This window comes from Ischnura elegans, chromosome 8 (genome assembly GCF_921293095.1).
Source record: "Ischnura elegans chromosome 8, ioIscEleg1.1, whole genome shotgun sequence".
NCBI classification, from domain to species: Eukaryota; Metazoa; Arthropoda; class Insecta; order Odonata; family Coenagrionidae; genus Ischnura; species Ischnura elegans.
The window spans coordinates 57,210,451-57,238,387 of NC_060253.1; the positions used below are offsets into that span (position 1 = coordinate 57,210,451).

Genomic DNA, 27,937 nt, shown 5'->3' on the forward strand with positions numbered 1-27,937 from the left:
GGACGAAAATATCTGCGACAACGGAAAAGTACTTCGATGTTAGGCTAATTCTCCGTTGAAACTACATTTGAGAAGCCAGGAAATAGTTTGTAATATAATTAATCTTACACCTGCCGAGATCGTTAACGAAAATTAATTTACTTCGTAGTTAATCGCGCGCACATTCCGAAACTCCTTTTCTTTGAATGCGTACGTAGACGAAGATTTGGATGGAGATGTCAACGAGCGATTCCCTTCGAAGAATTTATATGCTCTAGTTTATTAAAGTCATTTTCTCGTAAAAAAAAGATTAAAGTAAGCATTTGAAATTTAAATATCTCCACCAGAAATAAAATAACGCATAATTGTAATTCCATTAGTAACTTCAATTAGTATTGCGCTTGCAACACGGCTGGAATTTGGTGGAATGCGGTCATCGGGTTCGAGGCTGTGTTAAAAAATGGCGGAAGGGTAATGGTGTAGTGGCAGAGTTGTCACGTCGCACAGGACTCGTGCACGAAGATCACGGCAAATGACTGAGGCAATAGAGAAAATTGAAGATGGAGTAATGTTTCGCATCTAATACATTAGCCGGACGAGACTTGGCATATGTATTATCGTGCTGTTCAAATATTGGTGACGCATGTGTAGTGTTGTGCTGAATGAATTTCAAACTGGAGTGAGATAGTGTGATTGCTTGAGAGTGTATGGCTGCCCTGTTCGCCAGGTCATGTGCTCAGGTAAGTGTTTTCTTCTTACTCACTGCCTTTTGCTTTACGTATGCTCCTGATTACGCAAGGCGAATTCCACCCTGGGGGCCTACTTCGGAGATAGATTAGAGCGAGGGTTATGGAAGGTGACACCGCATTTTTTTGTATTTTAGCCACTCTTATTTCATTGAAAAAGTGGCTAACCGTGTATCTCCAATGCGGAGAATTATAAACCTTATATATTTGCCGCACACCACATAGAACCACCCTTTGGTGTTGTCGATAACGGGGCGGATTCCAGTGGGTTGTGCTGGAATTCAGGTAGGTGCGCGCATTGGTGTGATTTTTTCAAGGGAAACGGCGGCGCGATGGTGGCATCTGAACTCGAGTGCACGTCTAATCATCTGCGAAAATGCAATGCTGGGCGTAAATGGTGGTTAGGCCAGGTTAGTTATGTTTGGTCGCGGCAGTTTTCCACGTCCGAAAAGGCGCGATTCGTGAGACATTCCTGCGTGCCTCGCTCCCCTCCCCGCCCCTTTCGTTCTCTTCTTGCCCGCATGTCACGGGCTGCGGGGTGTCGGAGGATAGGATGAGGGGAGGAGGAGGATGGAGGCTGGGGGAGAGTTCCTTTCGGCTAGGGGAAGGGGGAGAGAGGAGCAGGAGCGGATTATTATTGAGACGAATGAGAGGGTATGCAGGGGGAGGGAAAGTACGTCCCTATTTAGTTTGGAATATCACCCCCAGGGTCGCGCTACCACCACCTGCTGGTCTGAGGAATGTGTGTCAGTGGTGCCCTCTGGCGAAGCCCTCGCGGAACCGAAAGAAATATTGTATCCGATAGTAAATGAGGAGTAACTTTCCCCTACCTCCCACTTTTCCCTCTCCAGCCGTGAAGAATGAATGCAGTACCTACTGAGTGGATATATGAATGCATCGGTGACGTTTTATTCAGGAGACTTTCATGATCGCGCTATCACGGCCTCCCTTCAGTTTTTGAGTGGAGTCTTCCGCTGGAATGTTAGGTATTTTACCCCGGAATATTTAATTTTTCGGCGTTGGAGATTTCTATGTATCGTCCCAGCCGATTTCTATCAGGGTTCTCGTCTTCCCGGTAAGTGTCATGGGATGCCTGTTGCCTTGAACGCTCTTCCTAACAGACAGAGCCCCACTGTATTGAGGACAAGTTTTCTATCCCTTGAACAGTTATAAATAAAGGATAAACTCACGTTTAACTGTTACTTTTCCCCCTGGAAGAGTTAATACAAAGGTTATCCTCGGGCGACAGCAAAGAGGAGCTGCTGTTTCTTCCCTTGATAGTTGATACTGATTTTTATAACAAATTTCGTGTCCAGTATGCTGGACACAGGTCCAGAGAATATGTCCTGTCCCTATCCCTTTCCATTGGTGTAATCAATGTAAATCCTGGATACGCCCATGATCTTATTGTGATTCTTAGCAGCCACATGACGTTCTCCCGTGTGGGGTGAAATGGCTTTGTCTTTATTCTTGAGAAATCTTTTTCTTTAATGCACTTATTTTATATAGCACCAAGCTCCGTAGAACATTTCGATAAATTGATTCTTAGCGCTTTCTTAGGAATGCTGAGTCCTTAAGCCGTCCGAATTAACCGCCTAGCTAGTAATTTCAGGGGGGCTCTTCCGTCCAGGTGGTTGAAATTTCACATCCCATCCCTTTGTCGGATTTTATGATTAGGCCATTCAGTCTTTAAATCGTACGCTTATTAAAAATATTATTGATGTTTACGCCTTTATTTTCTGTTCCAATTTTTTACTATGTAATTATCTTTTGACAGTAAACGTTTTAACAATAATGATAATCATGTGAATGTATGCCTTGACAAAAAAAAAAACTTACTCGATTGAGATTCGAACGCATGGCTTTGCCGGCGATTACTTGGCAGCGACGCCACAGAAGCGGGTAATTATGCAAAGATATGGATGTTTTCGTGAATGATTTTTCGCGTGTATTGCGAGACATTACAAAATACGACGGAAAAACACTTGTTACAGTTACTGCTCCGCGGTTGCGAGAAGCTCTCTTCACTGCTTATCGTCTTTAATGCACTCCATTGTTGATCCTCCGCAGTGTTTCCCAATTTAGCTTCATGAAGGAGATATAATGACGAATCTCCGAAAAGTATCAGTAAGTAATGCATACTCTATCAGTCACTCGAAAAGATTCTTATTAGAAGTTGTGAATTTTCGTTTTTCAGTGATTTATAAAACCTGAAAATTTTCTCTTTTTCAAGTGACTCCTGAAACTGCCGTTATAAATCGAAGCAAATAATTTTAACAAGTCTGTTATTATCCTCGCATTATGTATAAATGGCGAGTATACTGCAGTTATATTTCCTGGAAAGAAAAACACATGCTGCGTATGTAGTAGAACCTGCATTTTACTTCTGTTAGTGTGATGGATGGATATTCAGTCATAGAAGTCTCCAAGTGATTTTAACCGTTTTTATCCAGTCGATTATTTCACTCCTATTGAAGAGCAGTGTTATTAAATACTCGAATACCATAATTTTACCAATGTCATTTTGTGTTAAGTATTTTTAAGACTGATTTATTGTTGCTGGTTGACATCAATTGAAAAATGTCGGTAATAGCTCAGTTAGTTCATGGTTTCAGTCATTGAAGTCTCGCATTGAACAAATGCCGAAAATTCGATGATTCTTAGTAGTATACTCGAAATATAATGATAAGCTTGAAAATTGTTTATTATTTACCCTCTTTTGTTCAGCTCTGAATCGTCTCATTGTTTTCCTATCTCCCAGTGGAGGAAATGAGCATTCCATCTGGGCTATTGGAATTCGAACATATTTGTTGTATGCTATTTGAGAATCCAAGCCAGATGGTGTCGAAGTAATAGATAACCGCTCTTGAAAAGAAATAGGCAACTTCCTGCGTTGATCCTGATAATTTTCTATTTTTTTCGTTAATATTATCGTTGTAACACATGCAATAATTTAAATAATTATTATCGTTGTACATACATGTATACTGGATTATGCACGTTCTAACAATTCGGAACTGTATAATCGTACGTTGCAGTCCTTCAAAATATCTTATTTCTATCTTAAAGGATTGATATTTTACTTTTTCCTAGACGTGCGGTGTTGAGAAAAAGTTTTAGATTTCGGTGTTTTGCGTCGGAGGGAAAGACGTGTGGGCAAATTTTATGGTAATGTTAAGTGATTACTTGATTCGATAGAAAGAGCCACGATGTCTAGTATTGTAGCTGAATGGAAAGAATTTCGTTGAGCTGTTTGGTGAGGCCACTCTGAATAATGTTATCGGTTGTAGAATTTCACGTTTGTAAAGCGTAGATCAAGGAATTTTTTGAGCTGGCAAATGACTAAAAGCTAGTATTATTAGAAATGTGCATACCTAAGAAGTAAGTGCTTGTGATAGTAGACGATCCCAATTGAATACGATTAAATAGCATGATAGCAGGGGAGGGGATCTTGGAAAAATAATAGTTTTTCATGTTCGTTTCGTTGTTCATGCTTGAATTGCATGTTTGCTTTTGGCATTCTCAATATGCATGACAATTTGACCGTTTTGCTTCCCATAAGTATTCCAAGTTCAGTATCAAGGCTTTGAATACCATATGCGTTTTTCTTCCGATTTTTTTAGACATCTAGGGCACGATTCCTCCTGTGCGACCTTCAATTGCTCCTCATTGGTATTTCCTCATTTTCTCCATCCGTGTGATATTTTTATTCGTTTAATTTTCGCCCACATCCTTTCCCTTTTATCCTTACTTTTTACCGGTCTTCCACTGCACCTAACTGCACCAGTTTCATTGAATAGGCCAGCCTAGTATTCCGATTTGCATTACTGAGTGGTAATTTGGTGGCATTCCTTTGATGAAAAAGAGAGGAGCGTAGTGACAGCCCGAAGGAATCCTTTTTTATTTATGTAGCGCTATCTGAAGTATAGGCTATAGTGGACAGCTCTTGTCGTTTTTTTAACATCAGTAAGTAATAAAGTATTTTTTGTCAGCTACGGCATTAAGATTCTACTCTGTCCTTTGTAAATGCTGCGTCCTGCAGTACTATGTTTTCTTTCAGATCGATGGTAGGAAGTTTGTTTTTAATCTTAGGAATGAAGTTATTGGGGCTTCACTGCCCTCGCAATTTTGTTTGTAATTTTCTGGACAGTTAGAATTTTTCTTGTGAGAAGCACGACGGTTAACTCAGAGCCGTTTGCTGCCATCCATTCTGTTGCATTTGTAATACATCTTCTATAATGATATGTGGTAAAAGTCTGTTACGACGGAAGAATGTCGAAAATGGTCCGTCGGTTTTACTCAAGCCTTGATCTTGATGAATAATACGTTAGAAACCTTTGATGGGAGTAACTTCTTATCGTTCGGACTAAACATTTATCCATACATCGGAAGTTTTTTTTATTAAACCACATGAAAGTTCTATAGGTCCCCCTATAGAGTTAAGCGTATGGTTCACGATTTTATTTCCACGTATGTCTTATTGGTTAATTATCTAACTACTTATCAACCCCCCACTTAATTGTCCATTGTATAGTGAAAGTGATTTCAACGGTAGATCACCGTCCTCTTCAATTGCCTACTCTGTGACCTTGGATTGCCTACTGCTCAGGAAACTAATTTTCGATTGTAGTTTTGAATTTACTCGTTTTCTGCTCTGCTTCTGATGCATGAGGGATGGCGTTTGTTATGGGGGTGGAAATGTACGTGAAGTTTTGCGTGACTGTGCTTTGGGAATATCCCTACTGCATTTCAAGTATATTGCATTCTTCAGTTTTCTGGTAGAACGGTTTTCAAACGCTACATTAATGGTTACTCGTGTGAGGCTGTATTTTCGGTAAAGAAAAAGGAATGCAGAAAACAGGCTTTATTAGCTACGTGGAGGCTTAATCCTCTAAAGATTTTTACACACTACTTGTATCAGTTTTATAAATCATTTTTATAAACCTCGCATTAATTTTACCGTATCCTACCTTTATTTTATTGTCTGCTATTCGTTTTATTATTTCGTTTTTAGACTATAAGTTGTGCATTCGTAAAACTGGGTAGGCGACAGACCAAATTTGATGTGCCTCGGACATGGTAACCGAAAAACAGTCGTGGGCATGAAACGTTTTTATTGGAAAAATGTATAGTTATTCACAGTAAGAATTCACTCAATTATGTAGGCAGTAAATTAATTCATAATTTGAAAAAGGTATTTTTTTAATTCACATACTTTTAAAACTAAAAAAATAATGGTCAGTTCTTTCTCGCAGGTGAAAGAATTAACTGTGATGTAAAAGGTGTCAAGTACAACTCACTTCATTTTTAACTCCTATTTAACAAGAATTAGATAATTTTTATGGAAATATATCTAAGAATACTCTTTTAATTGATCAGTATATCCTATCCATCATTTCCTTTGACAAAGAATTGCAATATTTTTACGGCCTAGCCATGTTCAAACAAATATATACGAAAGTAATTACAATCCATTATAAAAAAACAAGTGTATTTTACCAGGGTTGCATTTTTTTAATTTATTACGGAATTGCTTAAAACGAATTCCATTTCTACTAATTTCATATTTATTTGCTCCGAAGTGATCCATTGTGAGTGTTTTGCATGTGTATGCTGGTAGTTACTCATAAATTTGGAGTAATTGATTTTCAAATCTCCTTTTTGAGGGACTAAAGTTACCTGAAGTTGTGGAGAGTTGTTCGGGAAAAATTCCTTTTCTTCGGAAATTTAATGTGTCATCGTAACAGGTGACGAATTCCTCTTTAGGTCAGGACGTTCATAGTCATTCCACGTTCCACGACGGTAGTACAGTTCGTGCTTGCTTTGCTTTTGGTCTATTGACTGAATATTGTCTTCATGATATATGCTTTCTTTAAAGAGATTTTTTTCTCGGCCTGATCATTTTACAATTGTTCCCTTTTGTGACCTTGACCACTGAATCTCAAGTTGTGGGAGGCCCGAATTACTGACGATTTATTCTTTGTAAATATGGATATAAATAATCCTACAAACTTCATTCTTCTAATGAAAATTCTTTGCATCCAACTACAGTCGCCTTATCCCATTTTAATCGAAAAATCTCTTGATTTTGTTCGCCTCTGGAAGCTATTTCTCATCCTGCTGTGTTCATTCCGACAAATTATCTTATCCTTTAATGGTCTTTCATCGAACTCGAATATTCTTAGATATTTAACGTATACGTTTTTAAAAATCTGTTTCACATGTCATTATTTTGTTTTCTTGCCTAGAGACACCTACTGGCTCTTTGCACATCGTTAACATCAGTTAGTAACGGAGGATTTTCCCTCATCTACGGTATTAAGATTCTATTCTGTAATTTGTTAATGTCATTTGCCTTGCAATATTTTGTTTTCTTTCAGATTGACGGAGGAAAGTAGTTTTTAATCTTCGGAATTCGCTTATTAGATGTTCACTGTCCTCACAGCGCAATTTTGTCTGGAATTATGTAATTAAAACTGCTATGTGACGAAGTTGTCTGTATCTGATGAATATTTGAAGAAGTATCTTTATATTATCATGTTCGCAGTTCATGGTCCGCACGCATACGTTAGAATTCGTATAGACAAGTCGCCCTGCCCTTAAAGCCTACAGCGTACTTAGTACTTAAATGTTGTCGTGATGACCGTATCTCAGATCGATGTATGTTTATCTTTCATCCCAAACGCCAGCATCTGTCTTTTGGTAAAGGAATGAAGGGTCAACTCTACTAAGACTTACTACGTTCATGCTGCTCCATTATCGATTGGAATCCCGGAACTGCTCCGTACTTCACTTTCAAAGGGGATCAACCAAAAGTTGGTTCGGATGAGTGTGCTCACACATCAACGGCCTCGGAGACCGTCAAAGGGGTGTGAATTCACACATTCAGGGTTTGGAGGGAGGCCTATTCCTTCCCTGATCCTCCTCTTACTCCGGGAATTGTCGTTCGGGGCTGTCCGAAGGATTCAAGCCCTATCATCGCATCATATTTCACTTCATCGAAGGATGCTACTTCAGTTTTTAAGTGAATTTTCTGGCATTAAATAGCCAATTGGGTAGCTGCTCGACATGAAATGTTGAACTTGGCGTAATTAATCGAGTATAAATGCTATGCACCCCCTTGAAAGAATATTATATCATTTTTCCAGAACATCAGTATATTCTATGCTTTACTCCACATTTGAGTGAATAATATACAATATTGCCCTCGAAAAAAATGAAAGATGGATTCAATTCGATTGCAATTATTCACTTACAGTTACGATAGTCAACACCCATTTCTTTAACTTCTTTATTCGAGTGCCACTTATGCTTTTGCATCCATGTGTTCGAAACTATTTTTTTTCTTTCCTGATACTTACAGGACCTCCGCGATAGCGGAACCATAAAAATCCAATTATATCTCCTATTAAATTGATCTGAATCACACAATAAAACGCTTCTGATAACTTTGATTACCTTTTTATTTTAAACGCAAAATTACGTAAGATTACGCTCGGAAATTTGGCTTATTTTAAACGCGTGGACACCACAGATACGTTTTGTATTTATCGTTTTGTTTATTAGCGTTTGACCGTTTAGTTTTAAAATTTTCAATTATTTGGCGTTTCAGTTTGTTATTTTCCTAATTTTTTTTACGAAATCATTTGGGATATTTCATTTAAAAATTTAGTGACCGCATCTTTCTTCGCTTTGTTTCAGTATTTTATGGTTTCTAAAGAGTGCAATATCCTCTCTTTAAAATCAAAATTGAAAGGTTTTACTGGGTTCACAGTCGTCTTGCTGAAGGTAATTATGACTTGGTGATTTTCTCTGCGCATGTTAAATATTTATTGGTTAAGGTTTGTTTGCTAATGAAAATCAAATTACCACTTATTAGGTGACCGGAAACGTATTTTTGCTAGGTTAAAATAAGGTAGCTTCGTCATAGAAATTATAACCCATTTACTATGGCATAAATGTCATAATTCATGTATTATTTGGAAATGTAAGGTCAAATTTCAGCACATGCAAAGAACTCAGAATGGCTGTGCCACGGCAGCGATACCATTTTGGCTACGGGTACCTCTTTCACGTTGCCAAGGGAGGACGAGTTTTCGTAGTCTTAACTCATTAGAGCACTTCGTAAGCCCCAATCCAATAAATATCCTTTAACTATCGAATATTTAAAATAATTAGTGAGGAAAACTTCACACTAAAGTAGAAAGAAAGAATTTCAGATAGAAAGTTTGTCGTAGTAATAGTTAATGAATCGTATTTTGTTATTTTTTGTAAAGGTCGAGAGAGAAATGACTCAGCTAATACCAAGACTGTGGGTGTGGTCTCTAATTAATATAATTTCTTTAATCAGCATTAGTTTTCTGACGCGTACTACATTGAAACTGCATCAGTCACTGCGCACAACTTTTACCATATCTTCCTAGTGTGCTCATATCCGTCTCTGGAATCATCTTCAATACTTTTGGTGGCGACGAAAAGGCTTACATCGATTAGGAATCCATTTTCCCCTTTTCTTAAGGGAAGTGCTTTATTTTATATCATAATCCACATTAAAACTCCGAATACTGTTTGAGTAAGTGATCTTAAGGCAAAAGAATAAATTTTGGATTTTGTCTCGTTTCTTATCCTCGTATTTTTTTAAGTTATTCAACCGTTTTTATTGTTGATCATGATTATTCTTTTTCCCAGTGAATTGTTTTCATTCTTTTACCTTTCTTCATTTTAATTAGGCGTGGATTCCTGCATTAGTCTTTGTTTCCATCAACATATTGGATGTAGTTTTATCTTTTAGCCGTTTAACGTACATTACTGACATGTTTCATTTTACGAAATCTTCCAGGTTTTTCCTGCGGGATTTCCTCGAATTTATTTCTGAAGCATGTTGGGAGCACCAACCTTGACGCGACCCGTTCATTTGTTTAAGCGAACAAGTGAGTCGATCCGAAATTTTGGGACAATTTATGCTCCTATGAAAACGTTGTTTTTTTTTTACTGTTGCATTGTCTGTTTCTTTGGGATCCTTCTTTTGTCTCGGCATTGACCTCTAAAATTGTCTTTGCAGGTGCGAGAGGATCTTCCATTGGACCTGGGTCCTCATCGTCGAGAGGACCTTCGGAACAGAAACGTCGCCCGCGGTAAGTGCCTTGGGCTCGCTTGCTTGCTTGCTTGTGGGTGTGTGTCACGAACAGTGGCGTAGACAGGAATTTCGTTCTGGGGGGGTCCAAAACCAAGGGTGGAAATTAAAAAAAAAACTGGGTAATTACGAGCTGGTTTGCATCAATTTTCTCAATCAACTCTTTTCATGATCGAAAAAACTTAATTTATTAAAGAAATATTTTGAAAATTAATGATTTTTCAATATGTTTTTCTTTTATGAAGGAAAATAATTGTGTTTTTTTATATTTCGGGGGGATCCGGACCCCTGGCTACGCCACTGTTCGCGAATATTACAAAAGAGGATCCCCAAGACGGCTTCTGAATGTGTTGTCAGTTGTCACCCACCGCAAATTTAAATGTGTTTACTAAAGTCGCCACTCGCGTCGCTGGCGGACAAAGTGATCCGAGTTTCACGGGGAAATAAGGTATAGGTAGCTAACCTAACCTCACAAAGATCTCGCCCCCACACCTAATATTAATGATCCGTTACCCTTAGTCAGCGGTTGCCAACCTTTTTTCCTCCCGTACCCCTCTATATGCACATAATTAATATTTTACCCCAATAACTTGCACATTTCATTGCATAATTTCACTACGGAAGGGTGACACTTTTAGTTATAAATAATGGAATAAATGGAGACTTTGTTTTAAATATTCCATTTATTATGAATACATATTTCCTGGTTAAGACTTTATTTTTCACTATTTTAAAGTTTAGATTTTTAATTACCCAGTTATAATTTTTTTAAATTTTATTTTCATCTACTTCTAATGTAAGTATACTTACTTTATAAATTTTGAATGAAAGACTAAATATTTGGTTGGGAACCGCTGCATTAAGTCATTGTTTTGGGGGGTACGTGTGTGATGGAGAAAGGATTACTCGAAGCGCCGAAATCGCCTAACTAAATTTTACCAAGTGTCCTGAACCCCGACAGGCGCGATAGACTCTCGTCACCGTGGTTACTCTCTTCATTGGAGCCAGACCAGTGTACACGGTTCATAGTGGAAATCCTCTCAGGGACGGACCTCTTATCCACTTGTTTGTCCACTGGATTAGCCCTTTTTTCTTCCTAACTTTTGTTTTTTTTTTGTAATTTTTTTAGGTTTAGAGGTGTCTCTTTGTTGTTTGAAATTCGTTTACAATCGTTGCACAGTCGTTGTTTGAATTTTGGTTCTGTGATGGCTCTGCTATTGAAAAATAACAACATATGACACAAAAAATGATGTGCATGTTACCATAACTCCTTCCCAATCAACTCAACATGTTGCCCTGCATAACAGTCAATGGCATATCCTCGCCTATCAATAACAGATTCTTCTTGTCTCAGGGACAGAGAAGAAAATCCCCTCAAAATACGCCACTGAATTAAGGATTCACTATTCTGGGTGCTGTTTCGCCCTCGTTCGGCCACACCTTGAATATGCAGCGAGCATGTGGGATCCGGTGAAGAAAGACTTTATCCGCGAACTGAATAAAATAGAAGGGAAAGCTGCCCGATTCGTCAAAAACTGCTACGGGCATACAGAAAGCGTTACACAGATGTCAAACGAATTAGGTTGGGATCCGCTGGAGACTCGGAGGCTGCGCGCTAGGCTTAGATTGCTTGAGCAACTGAGAATGGATATCTTCGAGAACGGCACGGAGAACATGATAGTAGAACCAGAACCCCTTTACATTTCCAGGTCTGACGTAAACGATAAATTAATAAAAAACGAGCGATATTATGCCGAGCGGATTGGTATGGTAATTCGTTTTCCCCCCGCACGTTAAAAGGCTTGAATAAATGCCTGGCGTAATTTCGCTAAGGCCGCGTAATTAGGGAGCATGTCGTTGCGCAGGTTAGCACTGAAAGCATTTTTGAAATTGCGAGAATGGAAGCTCGGAATTAGAGGAGGGGCTATTTTGCCGTCTCGCATCCATGTATTCTACCATGCGCTCTAGCAATTCACCGCTTTACACGACGCAATTTTGACTGCACCTTCGTACATACGTCAGATTGCGCAATGTAAAACCCGTGTAAAACAACCTTTAGAGCATGTAGGTAAAATTGGGGAACTATAGGCGTTGCTGAATTATAGATTCACTAATCTGATCGTGTTGATAGAATTGAAGCATTTCGATTGTGGAGGTGAATTTCCGAGAATAGGACTTACCTATGCGATAAGAAGGTAAAATATGCATTCGTGAATAATCAGGCAATATGAATGAATAATATTAGCATCCTGTAAATGACTCAGAGCAATGCTCGAAAGAATTCTTGAGCGCATCGGGAGTGAATTTTCGGAAATGTCGCGACGCAAATATTCGGAACAGTACTGTTTTCCCACGGCCCATCAACATTTGGGCACTACTCCTTTACGTGCGGAATCACTGGCGGAACCAGGTGGGGAAGGGGTCACAAGGGTGAAGAAACCCTCCCCAAATTTTAGCAAACATTTTAAATTTTTATTAGTTTAATAGTTTTTGTATCCTTAAATGTCTAAAATTGTTCAATTTCATCTCTTTTTAAGAATAAAAACTAAATTTTAGGCTCCAAAAATGCGCAAAAAATGGGCATTTCAAATATTTTACACGGAAGAACGTCCCTTCCTACAGGTGGGTATTCCGCACTTCGCTGACCCAGGTCACGAAAGGTCGTCAATAGTCAACAATCCTAAGATCCTTTATAACCTGTCTTATGAAACTCATCGAAGCCGTCACTTGCCCTCCTCCCTTCCACCTGTCCTGCGATTGTTTTCATCAGGCCATCATGCCTCATAATTAATCATCATCGTGCCCAACCAAGTTGTCCCGTCTTCTCTTTGAGAAGACCTCTCTTTTCTCCCACTCTTCCTAGATATTCCCCATTACTTTCACAGTAGATCCATTTTATCTTCATCATTCTTCGACGCGAAGGTACAGCCACGAAATCCACTGTTTCCCTTGAGCTCGACAACAAGGGCGTACCCAGGATCATAACTGGGGAGGGGGGGGGGGGCAAGCCATGGTCCTGGGAGTAAGGGAGGTATGCCACGATCTTGGAGGGTGCAAGCCAAGTTGTGACATTTTATCATGGAAAAGTTGAATTAAACCAACATTTTAAGAAAATTATAACAGCACTTTATTAGTTTATGAGATTATTTCTTTGAAAAATAATTTTATTTTAGTCACATATCTTGTACTAATACATACATTTTTCGTGGGTTTGAAGAAAATTTGTTGAATACTTTCGTTTCAATTCAGTGCTGACTTGGCTCGAAGACTTTTGCGATTTTTTCTCCTGGGGGGAGGGGTGGGCAGCTTCCCCCTGCCCCTCGCTGGGTACGCCCATGCTTGACAAGGTCCTAATTTACACTTTAGACAACTACTTTCAGAAAAATCTTCGCCACGTGAAGCCGGATGACGATGAAAATTTTCGCGACTCATTTGTTTGGTCTGTTCCTCGGGCGCGGAAAAAGGGGAGATCGGCCCACATTCTCGATTTGCGATTCGAGGAGAGGAAGTGGTCACTGGGACAAGTACTTAGGAACGAACCGCCACAACTGCGGAGCACTCCGCAAAGTGAAGTGGCGCCACGGGACGCGGGGATGTGCCTTGGCCTCACTGAAATTCCTTCCCGTCATCGGTGGTGGCGCTGATAAAAAAAATAATAAAAAGCCCAGGGCCACCTTTTTTTATGGACCGGCTTCCTCTTTCCTTCCGCCACATCCCATCCGCGTGTTGGAGGAAGGGAAAAGGGAGGGGGGATGGGATGTAACTTTTTTTCCCATCCTTTCGGGTGAGGAAATTCCGTTTGCGAGCTAAGCTTCACTTGTCCTACTTTTAAACGCTTTTAAAGGCCGTTTTACTCGGGGGCACGTAATTGCGCACGGTTAGAACTGCATTAATTTCTCTTTATGGCTTAGAATGGCGCTAATGCACGAAAGAAATTAGAACAGGGGCTATTTTGCCATCTCAGGTGCATGTTTTCTCGAAGGCGTTGTAGCAATTCGCCGCTCTACACGACGCAATTTTGACTGCACCTCCGTGCATACGTCAGATAATGCAATTGCGCGTCCCGTGTAAAAGGGCCTTTGGAGAGGAGAAGAAAATGTCCTCAAAACATCTGACGCGTAAGAAAACCCAAGGCAATGCAGAGATCATTTGAATACTAATTCACTCGGGAAGTCATCTATTAGTGTCAGTACTCACAATTAGTATTGTCTGAATTTTATATTAATCTTTCGAGTTCTCTGGTGACAGCGAATAGTTACTTTCGGTTAATCCCTCAGCTATAAAACGCACATGTAAGCTTTCGCAGTTTTTAATTCCAAATTTCACTTATGTTGAGGTGGTACATTCTCGGGTTTGAAACTATAATAAAATGAATTTCGGTTATCGCGTGAGGAAGAGAAATTATTGCAATTTTCTAGTCTTTTAAGGCCGTTTTACAGGGGGCACGGAATTGCGCGAATGCATAAACGGAACTCGAATGCGGGCTATTTTGCCATCTCTCGTCCACGCATTCTTGCACGTGCTCTAGCAATTCTCCGCTTTACACGACACAATTTTTACTGCGCCTTCGTACAGACGTCAGATTGTGCAAGTACGTGCCCCGTGTAAAACGGCCTTTAGAAAGGGTTGAAGCGTATTACGTTGTGTCAGTATTTCTAGTAGTTAGGAAATGGCGATTAAGTAGACTAAAGGCCCAGCATTCTATCGGTCCTTTATCCAAGTATATAATAATGAGCTGACTGGACGGGCCTACAGTTTGGATCGTAACCAAATTATATAAAAAATTGTTGGTTATCGGGAGATGTGTCATAGATAATGGGTAAAAAGTTTGTGCCGTCATGATGCAATCGATGAATGAAAAGGTGATGTCGTATTAAATGTCGAGATTGGCGTTGGGTATTTCAGTCATCGATTCCTTCTTGCGATATATAATTCCCCCCATCGGTGTAACCAATGTAAACTAGCCCCTTGATCACCTTTCCGTACCTCTCTTTCAGAATGGCTTTTGTGACCGTGGAGTGTATTTCCATGAGATTTAAGTCTTTATATCAATTCCGGAATCTCTTCACAGGACTGTATCATTGGCAGCACCGTGGTATGAGTTTTTCACTTGCTATTAGAGATCATTATTTTCTATTGGATTTTTCGTGGATTATTAAAATTTCATTTTTTTATTAACCATCTATACTCTATTTATTGCTGGTTTCTACGTTAATGTTTATTCGCATTGATGTATTTCAGAAACTTCACAAATCGATAGTTTAATTTTTTGTAGAAGATAGATGAAGTATGATCGACGAACTCCTCTGCTCTCCTCTAGTCTGGTGACGTTAATATTATTTTCCAATTCCGTATTATGGAATCGATGTGATTTCTTAACGCCTAACTACTGCGAGAGGTTGGAGAATATGCCAGTGTTAAAAATTTTCAGTAACTCGCACACGTTGAAGGTTGATACATACACTTCACGATTTAGGGAATGTGGTTTGGTTAGGAGAAATGCTGAAGTGCTGTGTCACTCGGGTAGAAATATATTGTTGGGATTTGAGGATTGTGGAGGAGAGAACCAAGCAGTAGAATGAAATGAAAGAAAGCAAAAAACTTAAGAGTAGATGGCGATATTTTGTGGTACCGCGCGACTGGTAAAATTATAGTAGATACACGTTTGTGCGGACTACAGACCTTTATTAACCGATCCAGGTCTGTATAGGTTATGCCATTATTCTTCCCGATAATTATAAACTAATGTGAAGTGGTGTTCACTTTTCATGAAAATCCTTGAATACGCTCTTCTTTGGGGTCTAGTTCATCTCAAATGACGGCATCGTAAAAAATTAGCTTTTCTTACCATTTTTTCCTAAAAATTATATTTAAAATTTTAATTTTTTCGCATGATCTTACGGTAACTTGAATGAAGTAACTACGAAAGTTTTTCAGTTCTTTATTGCGTGATATATTTCTTTAAGAGCCTTATTTTCGTGATTTTTTGTTGAAGAATAAGTTTCATAAGTATTTTGCCAATCGTGTGTTATCTTCACCTATTAACAAGCATATTTTTTTACTGTTTTTCACTGTTCCTCTGGTCTTTGGTTCAGTGGAAACAGTGCAGTGCGGTTAAGATGCGTAATGTTCCGGTAAATTCTTCTTCAAAGTGGCAGATGCACCTGGTCTCCAAACTTAAAAGGTCTGAAGCTCAATTAAAGTTTAACATAAATTGTGCCAGTTAATCGCCATCTTCACCCGTTGATGAGGACATCGTGTTTCGCCACGTTTGTGCAATTCGTTCCGTGATAACCTTAAGAGTTTGGTTGAGTACGTGTACTAAGTCTTCGTCATGTGACTTTTTTGTAAACTTCCTGCGGAAGGGGAACAGTATATACTTGCATAATTGGCTCGTTCAGGAGAAGAGTTTTCTTGTTTTTTTCGTGTTCATCCTATTTCGATCATGTCAGGCAGTGTTTGGTTGACTCCTAATTACGAGTAGTACTTGCGCGACAGTTTCCTCGAAGGGCACTGTTTTCGTGAACTTCTTCGCGGAAAAATAAAGATTAGTGTGGTTCTATCGTGATCGAACAACTCAGGACAAATACTTTTCTCATATTTGTTAAGTTTTTTTTCATAAATGGCATACATTGACATCAATAACCGAATTACGGTACAGAATTCGTGAAAGATTCAATGGTTAAATTTTTAACCTACGCCTTTTCAGCGCTTCTGAGCACCCTTAACGCTATCTTCATGGACTTAGGGTCATTTGACTTTAGTTGCAACATTCCTTAACTCAGAAAGTAGCGTGATGAGGTGCCTGTATGTTATTATTATGAAGATTCCAATGGAAGGTCTAACTCTGATATCCTAGGTATAATATATAGGCCTATTATAGTAATGAATAACATGTTACCATGCTAGGAACTGTATGGTGGGAAGAGCATGTGAAAAAATTACAATTTTAAGGAAAAATACTATGAAAAGTACATTTTTTTACAGTATTGTCGTTAAAGATAAAATTCCCGAATATGCTCCTCTTTTTTCGTTTCGCGGTGGAACTTATTTAATATGTTTTCGTGAACTTCTTGCGGACGACTAAAGAATGGTTGCTCGCCCTGAAGACCAAAACCGACTCGGTTATCGAAACGTCGGCATCAATGGAGACTTTCACCCGGTGGATACCCCGAGCTCAACTACATGACATAATTCGCCGGGGAAATACGAGATCATACTATTTAATATGCATTACTGGTTCGTTCATAAGCAGCCTTTTTTTCGTAACTCCCTGTGTTTGCCCAAAATTCCATCCATGGCAACCGGAGAAACGTGTGGATCGAGTGGTAGGTATAGCACTTGCTTGGAAGGAGACTTCTCTTGAAGAGAAGCGGCGTGTGAGCTCTCTCTCGCGAGACAGGGAGGAAGAGAGAGGACAAAGGAGCAGGGAGAAAGGTGGACGCGAAGGAATGGATAGAGAGAGAGGAATGGAGAAGGAAGGAAGGCAGTGTAGGATGGAGAGGGGAGGTAGAGGATTGTTGTGGAGGGGAAGGAGCGAGTCACGACAGCCCACCCCAGAACGCTTTGCCCACTCGCAAGGCACTCGAAGGAATTTACAGTGTTGCCAAAGCGTACCCCTTCCTCCTCCCTCCACACACCATTACTACTACCCCCCCTCCTCCTTCATCTCTCCCTCCCCTCTCCTTTCAGTACTTATTCTCTCTCTTTCTCATTCCCCCTCCGTGTTCCCAGTATCTTTCGCTAGAGATTTCGCTTCATTTCAATGATTCGGTTCATTTGTTTATGTTCATAGCAATCAGTGACGAATCCACTGAGAGGCTATAGCCCTCCCCTTTGGGAATTCAATTTGCACTATATGAAATGGTATCTTTGTTCAGTTTTCGAATATGAAAGCGTAATGCATTATAGAAAAATGAGGTAAAATTGCCATAAATTTAAATACATTTTTGTTTTAAAAAGTAAGTAACTTTTTGGAAAATTAGTAATGAGACAACCTTATAGTGCTGTCACAAGCCTCGAAATTCTCAAAAGTTTCGTTACTCATGGACCCTCACTACTGTTGGGAGATTACTTCCCAGGCCCCTCACCTAGCCCCTTCCCTTGTCTCTATGCTGGATCCGCCAATATGATTTTTTTCTGAATGTTGAAACCTTAAATCAATTAATTTCAGAATAAAAGTATTGTCTGTGGCTCTAATTATTTAGGGTACAAATAGTACATAGATACTGCAGTGTATGGATTTTGAAGCATAATTCAATTCTTATTGAAGGACTAGGTATTGAATGAATAAGCATTGATTACCTGCCAAATGTGACCATAAGTATCCATTTTTATTTTATTCCAGTCACAGTAAAATATAATTTTTACTTCCTATTTAAATCAATTTTGATGCTTGGTGACTGAATAATTATTCACTAATTATGAAACTATATATGCCAGCGGTGATATTCTCCATGAAAAAAAAATCATTTGGATTAGCCGGGATTCGAACTCGTATCTCCCTATTGTCGTTCAGGTATGTAATCAGTTCCAAGCCAACTTTCTGTCTGAGATTCGCCTTGGAATATAGATAGCTCGGTTTGTCACTGTTAGCATGCCAGACCGGCAATTGGAAGATTTGGGTTCGAATCCCGGCTAAGCCAAGTGATTAAATTCATGGCGGATTGGCATATATGGTATCTTAATTCGAGGGGAGAGGGTGCTCCCCAATATTCGTCCATGATGATACTATCCACATTGGCAACTCTAAATATTACTAACAAATGTAGCAACACTTAGTTTAGCCTTAATACAGAGCCTTAGCGACGAGGTGTAAGCGCGTTTGTAAGGTCACTTGAGGTGTATCTGCAATATAAGTGATTTCCTCCCTTGGGGTTTGCCATTATGTATTTATTCACAATATCCCCGCGAATAACACATAAAACCGACTTTTACTATGGGGTTTCCTACTCAAAGAACATAGCATGCCCTAGGCAAGGACCGTCTACCCCGGACGGACTCGGACCCTTGACCTAAGCTTTGGGAAGCGAGGACCCATTTACCCCATTGCCACAGAGGCCAACATTTCTATCTCTTACGTGTACCCTGGCTAGCAATAAAGATCGATAATTGTACGGTGGGGGTAATGTCAAGGTGATGTTTTGTTTACTCAGTTTAAACAAATTCACCACATGATATTTTATATTTAAGTGCATACGAATAATGATATAGATGACGGAGTATCTCTGCATGCCGCGGCCATTCCCTCGCGCATTATTAACCTAACTAATTCACTTGGCATTAATTAGTTTTTCTAAATACCCTCTCGTCACCCCTAGGGTATATGGCAGGGGGTGACAATCGCCAGCATGCAAGAGGGTCACAACGTGAACATTTCACGGTCACAAAAATATTATAAAAAATACGTGGAAATCCATAAAGAGTAACAACCTAGGAGATTATTTGGTTAGAAGAGTGGAAAAATATAACATGCAATAAGTCGTTCTTGTGTGTGACGCCATTAATTTTATTAATTGAGACACCGTTGTCATACCTGATAGTACGACGAAAGTATGACATTTTAAATCTATTTCACTTTCAGTCTATTTTCTTCTCATGATCCCGTATACCATAGCACGACGGTAACCGAAGCATATTTTTCACGTCGTCTGAGAAAAACTCTTCTCTGAATTTACTGATTAAATTTAGCCTATATTTTGCCGTCAAGATTCCCATCCTTACTGGCCAAGCATATGGGAAGCGCTGCGATTTTTATCGTAACAACTCATCATGAATCTGGCAGCCCTCCGCTTTACCTACTCAATTGATTTCATTTATCAGTCCTAATTCATAAAGATCCCTCACGCTAGCAGCGTACTCCGAGTGAGGCCTTTGGAGAGTCGGGTAGCTTCTCGGTGTCACCTTTCTATGGCATTTACCGAGAATTCTTTTCAAACCCCAGTTTACTGTTGGCTTTCTCGCATACTTCGCGTATGTGTTTACCCCTAGAGAGATCCCGAGAAATGGTGGCTCCTAAATATTTTACGAACTCCGAATTTGATATTTGGATCCCGTCAGCGATGTAACTTCTTCTTCGAGAGATATCCTTTTCCCAAAAATTAATAACCATGCAATTTTCAAAATTTTACTCCAAATTCCAAGTTCAGTACTATTCATTTATGCCGGCGTGGTCCTTTTCTAATTTTCGAGCCTATATTTTGCCGTCAAGATTCCCATCCTTACTGGCCAAGAATATGGGAAACGCTGCGATTTTTATCGTAACAACTCATCATGAATCTGGCAGCCCTCCGCTTTACCTATCTATCGCAATAGTTATCAATTTCTCTATACAAACGTGTATAGTGTGCGAAGAGGCGGATTTTGCTCGTGGCCGCGGTGGTAATGTAATCAATGTGAAGTAGGAATAAAATAGGTCCTATAACACTTCCTTGACGTACACCCGAGGTACCTCTTAGGCAGTGGTGGATCCAGGATAGGGATAAGGGGGTTGCTAAGTGGGGGTAACCTCCAAGCAATAGTGGGGGTCCGAACATAAGTACTATTGCATCTAGTGTATATTGGATACACATGGGAGGAGGCTACAGGCCCCCTAGACCTCTCTGGATCTGTCACTGGATTGAAACTTACCAAAAGCGTGTAAAATAGGCCCTAAGTTTAAATAATTTGTATTTCAATTCGTTAAAGTAGTTAAATATATCGGAAAATATAACTAAATAGCTTTGTAAAGAGTAGCAACCCCCAAACATTTCGATTTTATCTATTGTGTGTTTCGACGTAATAGCTCTCTTAGTACCCCCCAGAAATCCGCCCTAAGTGTAAGCTCGATGTTGAGTAGTAATGCAGGATGTGTGTGCTGAACGCGTCCCGTATCAGTCATAGGCTCATACCCGCGAGTCGTTCATTTTTAGCGTTTCAGTCATGAACGACTCTGTACTACTGGTCTCAATCTCTCTCCCCCCTACCCTTTGCAACTCTTCCCCTCCTTTTTATAGCTCTCTCTCAGTTTGCGTCGTTCTCTCTTCCCCCACCCCTCTTCCCGAGTCACCTACACCAATTCCTCTCGTTCCCTCCTCTCCCCTCACACCTCAAGACGCACTCCCCCCTCCACTCATCTTCACTTTCCCACTCGCGTACAATAATAAATACGCAAACATATTCGGGATTCACGTGCGAGCACGGGCCCAGTCGAGGCGCGTTTGTCACCGCGCACGCACCGGCCGGTGGTAATCCTCGAAGCGCACGTGCGTCGGACCCGTGCGTTCATTCATATTCTGTTCACTCGCGGAAAGATGTGTCCCCGATATTGGTGTGGGCGGCGAGAGTCAAATGTTCCACACGAAGCGTTTCCCGCGAGCGGGCTGATTCAATCGAGATTGATTCAGGTACGGAGTATCCTGGACATCCCGAGCGATCATTCCGGAATTAATTTGGAACTATTCAAACATACTTCGGCCTGCTTACACGATAAGTCTATACGCTCGATTTAATGCCTGATTGCATGAACGAGCAGTGGCGCCGAGCCCCCTCAAATATTCGTTATGGGTGTGAGGAAAAAATGTGTCAGGCTTGTGGATTTTCCCCGGAGTGTGCAAATATCGAGATTCGAGTTAACAGGGTTCTAATGTTGATCATATGACTCTTCTAAAATGCTTGAAAAGATTAAACTCACTACTCATAAAATGTTCCGGGGCAAGATCCTCGGTTTGGGCCCCCCAATATTTTTGTAAGTCGGCATCCCTGTGAACGAGTCTAGTGAGAGTCAAAATTACCCGGTATTTAAAGTTACGGACCGAGGCAGGAAAATGTAATACGTAAAATATACCACTTTGAATCACTCTTTGTGACGTATTAAGGAGTCTGCGATAAGAAACACTGTATTAATTATATGTAAATGATTAATGGTAGTGATCCAATTTATCTTTTATTACGTATTATAACCATATTCAGCATAAATAACATCGCTAAAACATTTTAATCGAAAAAATTCTGACAATATTGAAAAAAAACATTGCACTGACTTCTAACTCCGTTACTGGAAAAGCAGAATAATAATGAAAATTACGGCTGAGCTTAGGAAAGCAAAGAAAAAATTTTCAGGCAAATATTTTTATTGCTGCGTTAGAGGTTTATCGAAATTGTTTAAATGATAGAAAGTGGGTACTTTTGATTTCGTGGATTAGCCGTCGGACAACTGCTATAGGTGGCTGTCTGTTAAGAGAAGGGTCGAGCAAAGTACATAAATACATTTTACATAATTTTAGCCCTTAAAATTTGGGTTTCATTAAAAGTTTACTGTAAACTTTTCTATATGTTAAAACGAGACAATAGTTTTGAATATTATTTTTATTTCTCTGAGGCTTTGGGGGGGATCTATCCCCCTCATCCCCCCACATAGTTACGCACCGGATCATTAGCGTGTTATTTACGAGGGGGGACCCAAAAATAACCGCACGAAATTTTAAAAAATTCAAGAATTTATTTTTTGTGTCACTAACGTTAGTCTCGTTCGAAGTACTCTCTATTAACACTGATACAACGATTTTTTCCACTGCGTGAAACACCTTAGGTACTCGTCCTTCCCGATGCCTTGCAGCATGGCCTTCGATTCTATTTTCACATCCAGAATGTCATCAAAAATTTTCCCTTTTCATCCGAGGGAACAAAAAGAAATCACTAAGCGCGAGAGCTGGTGATTAAGGTGGGTGAGTAAGCGGTGTCATACAATTTTTTTGCAAAAACGGTTTGATCAGGAGTCAACAAGCAATAAGTATGAATTTCGCCGCGTATCGTTCGGTTATTTTTGGCCCCCTCGTAGTTATTTCTACTTCTCTAGTATTAAAATTACGAAACGGATGTACAGAATATTAAAACAATTTATCGCAAATTTCGTTTGCTTTCGTTATACTGCTTTTGAGGGTGAAACACAAAATCATGGACAAAATTTCCTGAGGTTTCCCTCAGAGTAGCAGCCTCTACGTAAGCCTACTGTGCGGAAAACGATCCCTGTTAGCCAATAACCCTGAGGGAAAACCCCATAAATTTTCCTCCAACCAACCGGCTGGTAAAAACGATTATTTTCGAGAAATCGATTGGAAGCTTCTTCTTTTATTTTATTCCTAAATTTGATCATGCGATTACCTGTATTTGAAAAATATTGTTTGCCCCAATACCTTGTGCACATTTTTTTTAGTTATTTAAAGACTTTTTTAATTAGTCAAAGTCAGAGAAGAAAGTTCTCAAGTGACATGCTATATCGAATTCCAATTAATGAATGTATTTCATCGCGAATGTCCACTATTTTAAAACCCAATCTTCAAACAAATTTTTCAAGAAAATAAAACATTATGTATCCTCATTATATGGACAAAATTCTTAAAATAATATCAAACTTCAGTCGTCCCGTCCGAGGTTACGTTTAACTATTCATAAGTACTCCAAATTAAGCCTGATTAAACAATGCCTTTCTGCCGTTGTAAATATGACTATTGCTAATTATGGCTATTTACAAATTACACATGTCGTCAAGCTTTCATTTACCTATTATGTACTCAGATAAATTGTTGTAATCAGGCTAAGATCCATGGAAGACCTTTCTATCTAGTAATAATGCCGCAGTCTGATCAGAAAAAAGCATAGTTAATGTTCGCGTAATATTAAGAGTTTTTGGTTCGAATGGTATTTTGTACCGCTCTTTCTCGCGCGGAATGGCGGTTTTGCACCTTTTTGCCCCTAGCTATTATAAGCTTTATCGATTCTTTGTCTTAAAATCCGAAACCTTATTAATATCTTCATTTTTACGTACTTTTTTTATACTGGGTCACATCTCTGGTTTAAACTCCTCCTCTCCACCCCCTCCTGACCGTGAAATATTCAAAATCACATTAGTTTGTATATCGCCTATGCAATGTGAAACGTTGATTCCACCCTCAAATATCGGAGTCATATTCATTTGTATGGCATGAAAAATTAAATGTAGGTAGTCATTGTAATTATATTTAAATACTCTGTATTTGTAATTTCTTTAATTCACTCAGCTACGCAAATTACTATTTTATCTATTAATTTTCTTAATTAGCACGACAATAACGAAAATCGATCATAAAATCAAACTTGAGAAAAAAATCATTGAACTCGAGGAAAAATTACTACAAATCTTAAAATTTCCAACATTTTTACATAGTAAATTAACTAATCACAACCATTATTTTATAAGAAATTTTTATTTGGCGCCTTGGTAATAAATTTAAAAAGTGATTAAAAAACACTTTCAAGGCAGTAAATGTTTTTATTGTGGTAGTTAAACCTAATATTCATTGGATCCTAAGCACTTCAAAAAATACTTAACATGGATTTTGTGATGGTCCATTGCTGTTTGTTGAATTTCCCCAGTGTAAAAAAATCTTGGTTGTGCTTTTTCGGGGCTGTGATAATCAACACAAAAAATGGGTACTTTTCCGTGGTATAGCCGGAGTTCATTCCTTCGAAAATATCCTCATGCAGTTGCCAGACAGAATTACGGCAATAAGGAGTTGGAGTAATTTCAAATCGGAAATGGGGTTATTATACTTCTCCCCTAGTTTCATTGGTCCCTGCTCATTGCTGTAATTTTGTCCAGCAACTAATTTAGGAAATTCGCGAAGCAGTGAACTTTGGGTTACCATACCATGGAAAATCACTTATTTATTATCGCAGCTCCGAAAAAAGCCCAGTGAGGCTTTTTAAATCGGTTACATTCAACAAAAATAAATGAACAATCACAAAACCCATGCCCTGTACCAGCGTAGCGTTGATTTTGAAATGGGGGGTTTACCGGAGATTTCTGGGCCTGGGGTATGGAAAACACCCCAGGGCAAAGAGGATCCGGGGTCCTCTCATAGCGGATTCTTGATGTTGAAAACGTGATTTTCAGGACTCTAAAACAGTAATTGTGTATGAGTATTTACTTATTGAGGCCATGTTACTCATTTTTGACGCCTCTTTTAAAGGCTCAAGGGGGTTGTGACCCGAAAACCCCAACCCCCTCTCGTGGCTACGCTAGTACCCTGTTCTATGCTCACGTCTGGGACTTGTAGCCATGCATATACGTATTCCATACTCCCCGGACCCACGTCATAACCCCCCCCCCCACCAAATTTGATCGTGACCCTCGTAGCGGTCAGGTATTATCAGACGCTGGACGCGCATAAAGTGGCAAAGAATTAAACACTTTAAAACGCCTAAGAAACTAAAGTAAATAAATCAAAGTTGCCGCTTGCTATTTACTTATCCAAAACCATCGATTTCTGCGGGGTTTAAAGTTCTGCCTCAGCTTTACCAATATATCGACCATAACTTTTATTTAAGTATGTGCAATATTTAATGCGCTGAAAATGAAGCTGCTGCTTCGAAAGCTCCATTATATTTTTTATGTGTTTTTGTTTCTGTTTTAGTGACAGTAACTCGCGAGTGAACTCTTGTATTTTTTTTTTGACCGCCACTGTAATCTTATTGACTCCGTTATTTACGTCTTCGGCAATGCACTGCCGACTGCGTGACGTACTGCGGTGGGAGATCACAGCATTGCTCTCTCCTAATGCGATCGTAATAACATAATTTGGCGTGATGTTTCCAAATGCGGTTCCACATTGATCCGCGGAGGTGCGTACTGATAGCTAGGTGTTGCCCCACAGCGGCGGTTCTATGTTCGCAGTCTCATGGTTCGGTGATGTACAAGAGCTTGATTTTATTTCGAATCCCTCTGCGACCCAATGGGGAGTAACATATCGATGAACATTTATCGACAGATTCAATTCGATTTCTAATCAAATGCCTGGTTTACAAGTCATAGTTGACTGTTGTGGTAGTGTTTTAAAAACGAGATCTAACTACTCTGGGGAATTTCCCTTGGGTGCCAATACTCGACGTGATGTCAGAGGACGAAAAATTAGATACCGGTGGTGAAGAGAAAATTTCTACTCGTTCATCTCCTCTTCCTCGCGAGAATATTAAGTTGAATTTTGATTTACAATTAATCCCTTATAAGTAATAAACTGAATGCAGGCAAGCCGTAACGATTATATTTACCTTTGTAGTTTAATACCTGGTCCCACATTCAAAATATATCCATAATTATCGATTTCTACGGGGTTATTAGTTCTGTTTCAACATTGCTGATAGATCGAATCAATATCGACCACGTCCTCGATTGATTCGTAATCTCTTCTCACATCTTATTAGCTGTCCACACACAAGAGTCGAGATTAGCAGTCAATTTCGACATCTAAACAATGCTTGATTATTAGCTACCGGATATCGATCGCCAAAATCGCACATCCATAAGGATAGACACCACAGTTTGAAGGAGAACGGTACAGCAGACGACTCCTTCCAGCGAACAAAGTTAATTTTTTCAATAGTTATTTTTAAAAAATGGACTGCGCAAGTGTTCACTCAACTATATTATATCGACCATCACCTGCTACGCTACAAGTTGCTCTAAAGCACAATCTCCGTTGCTAGATTACCGGTGGATTGATATTTTTTCTGGAAACCGTACCATGCAACCATACGTGAACACAACCATAGCCGTAGGCCACAATTAGGCGAAGCAAAACGTCATCCATGCATCTGATTGCAGATTTATCGCTGTCATAAAATTTCAAATCCAAATTTTTCTCACCTCTCGCAACCCTGGAAAGCGCCATCCTAGAATTTCGATCAATGCGTCATGTTGAGAAAACTATAGTTCTTGTATGTGTTTATATGATGTGCCTCAGTTTGAAATAGTATCTATAACGCGTATCCTTGGCATTCATCTCTCCATGTCCAGTTATACGCATAAAAATTTTCCCTGTGTGTAAAAATTATGAAGCAATAAATTTAACTTTAATTTCATTAATTGCTACGGTAAACGAATATCTGTCGAAATGTCCTATCTCCTTCCTGTGTCGCAACATCAGGTGAAAAATAATCGGAAATAAAGGAATAAAACTTTGTAAGGTACACTGTTATATTAATATGGGCACGACCCGGGTTTTGTAACGTAGTTACATCTTCAGGTTACGTTACTACATTACGAAACCCGGGTCGTGCCCATATTAATATCATAGTGAACCTTACAAAGTTTTATTCCTTTATTTCCAATATGGAGAGGAGGTTTCACAAAGTAAAGCCTGAAATCATCAGTAGTATTTTTTAAAAATAATCGTTTGAAATAGCTGAGTGTTAACTGAATATGTAAATTATCCAATCGCGAAGCCCGAATTAATCGGTGTCTCCGGGTTAAAGTCCTTGCCTGTCGGACGGAAAGGTCGCGGGTTCGAGTTCCGCTTAGGTACGTCTCCTCTCTACAGGGCATGGGTTTTGTGATTGTTCATTGCTGTTTGTTGAATTTCCCCGATGTCAAACGCCTCACTGTGCTGTTTTCGTGGTTGTGATAATAAATAAAATAACAAATAGGTGATTTTCCATGGCATGGTAACCCAGAGTTCGTTGCAGGTCTTGAAGTTTTCTCGTGTTTTCCCTGGGGGTGAATTGATTGTAGGCCGACGTTTCGAAGGCTGGCACAGCCCTGCCCTGAAGTCATCGAAACGTCGGCCTATAATGAACTCACCCGGTGGAAACCCCGAGAAGACTTCACCTGCTACATACGCCGGGAAAGAACAAGATCTTATTCCAGAGTTAATTGCTTCGCGAATTTCCTCATTTATTTGTCAGAAAAATTTGCTGTAATGAGCAGGGACCAATAAATATAGTATAATTACGTTTCATGCCGTCGGAAATTCGATAAGGCCACCACAGTCCTCGGGAAGGTTCCCCGGGAAGATTCTCGGACCGCAGGCGGATGGAAACCACGTGTTTGACATGCCTTCTCTATCGTTCCCCCCTCCCTCCTTTCTCCCAACCTCGCCCACCTCCTCCTCCTCCTCTCTCCATTCGCCTATCCCACGGGCCTTACCCCCCCTTCCCTCCAGCTCGCGACCCCCTAATCCCCACGTTCCTACTCCTTCCTGAGCACATTCCTCTTTCAATCTCTTCCAGTGTTCCTCTCCGGCCTCTTTTTCCGCCTTGCTTCATCTCCAGATACACTGGGACCGGA

The 27,937-nt window shown here is 39.7% G+C and overlaps 1 protein-coding gene across 1 annotated transcript in view; it reads left to right on the top strand.

Annotated features, from left to right (window-relative positions):
• Positions 1-440: 440 nt before the first annotated feature.
• Positions 441-27,937, top strand: part of LOC124164520 — an 86,963-nt gene continuing 59,466 nt past the window's right edge. The window contains exons 1-2 of the mRNA XM_046541870.1: positions 441-719; positions 9,787-9,859. Of these exons, the coding sequence (XP_046397826.1) occupies positions 687-719; positions 9,787-9,859 (106 nt within the window). The 5' untranslated portion in view covers positions 441-686. The remainder of the gene's footprint in view (positions 720-9,786; positions 9,860-27,937) is intronic.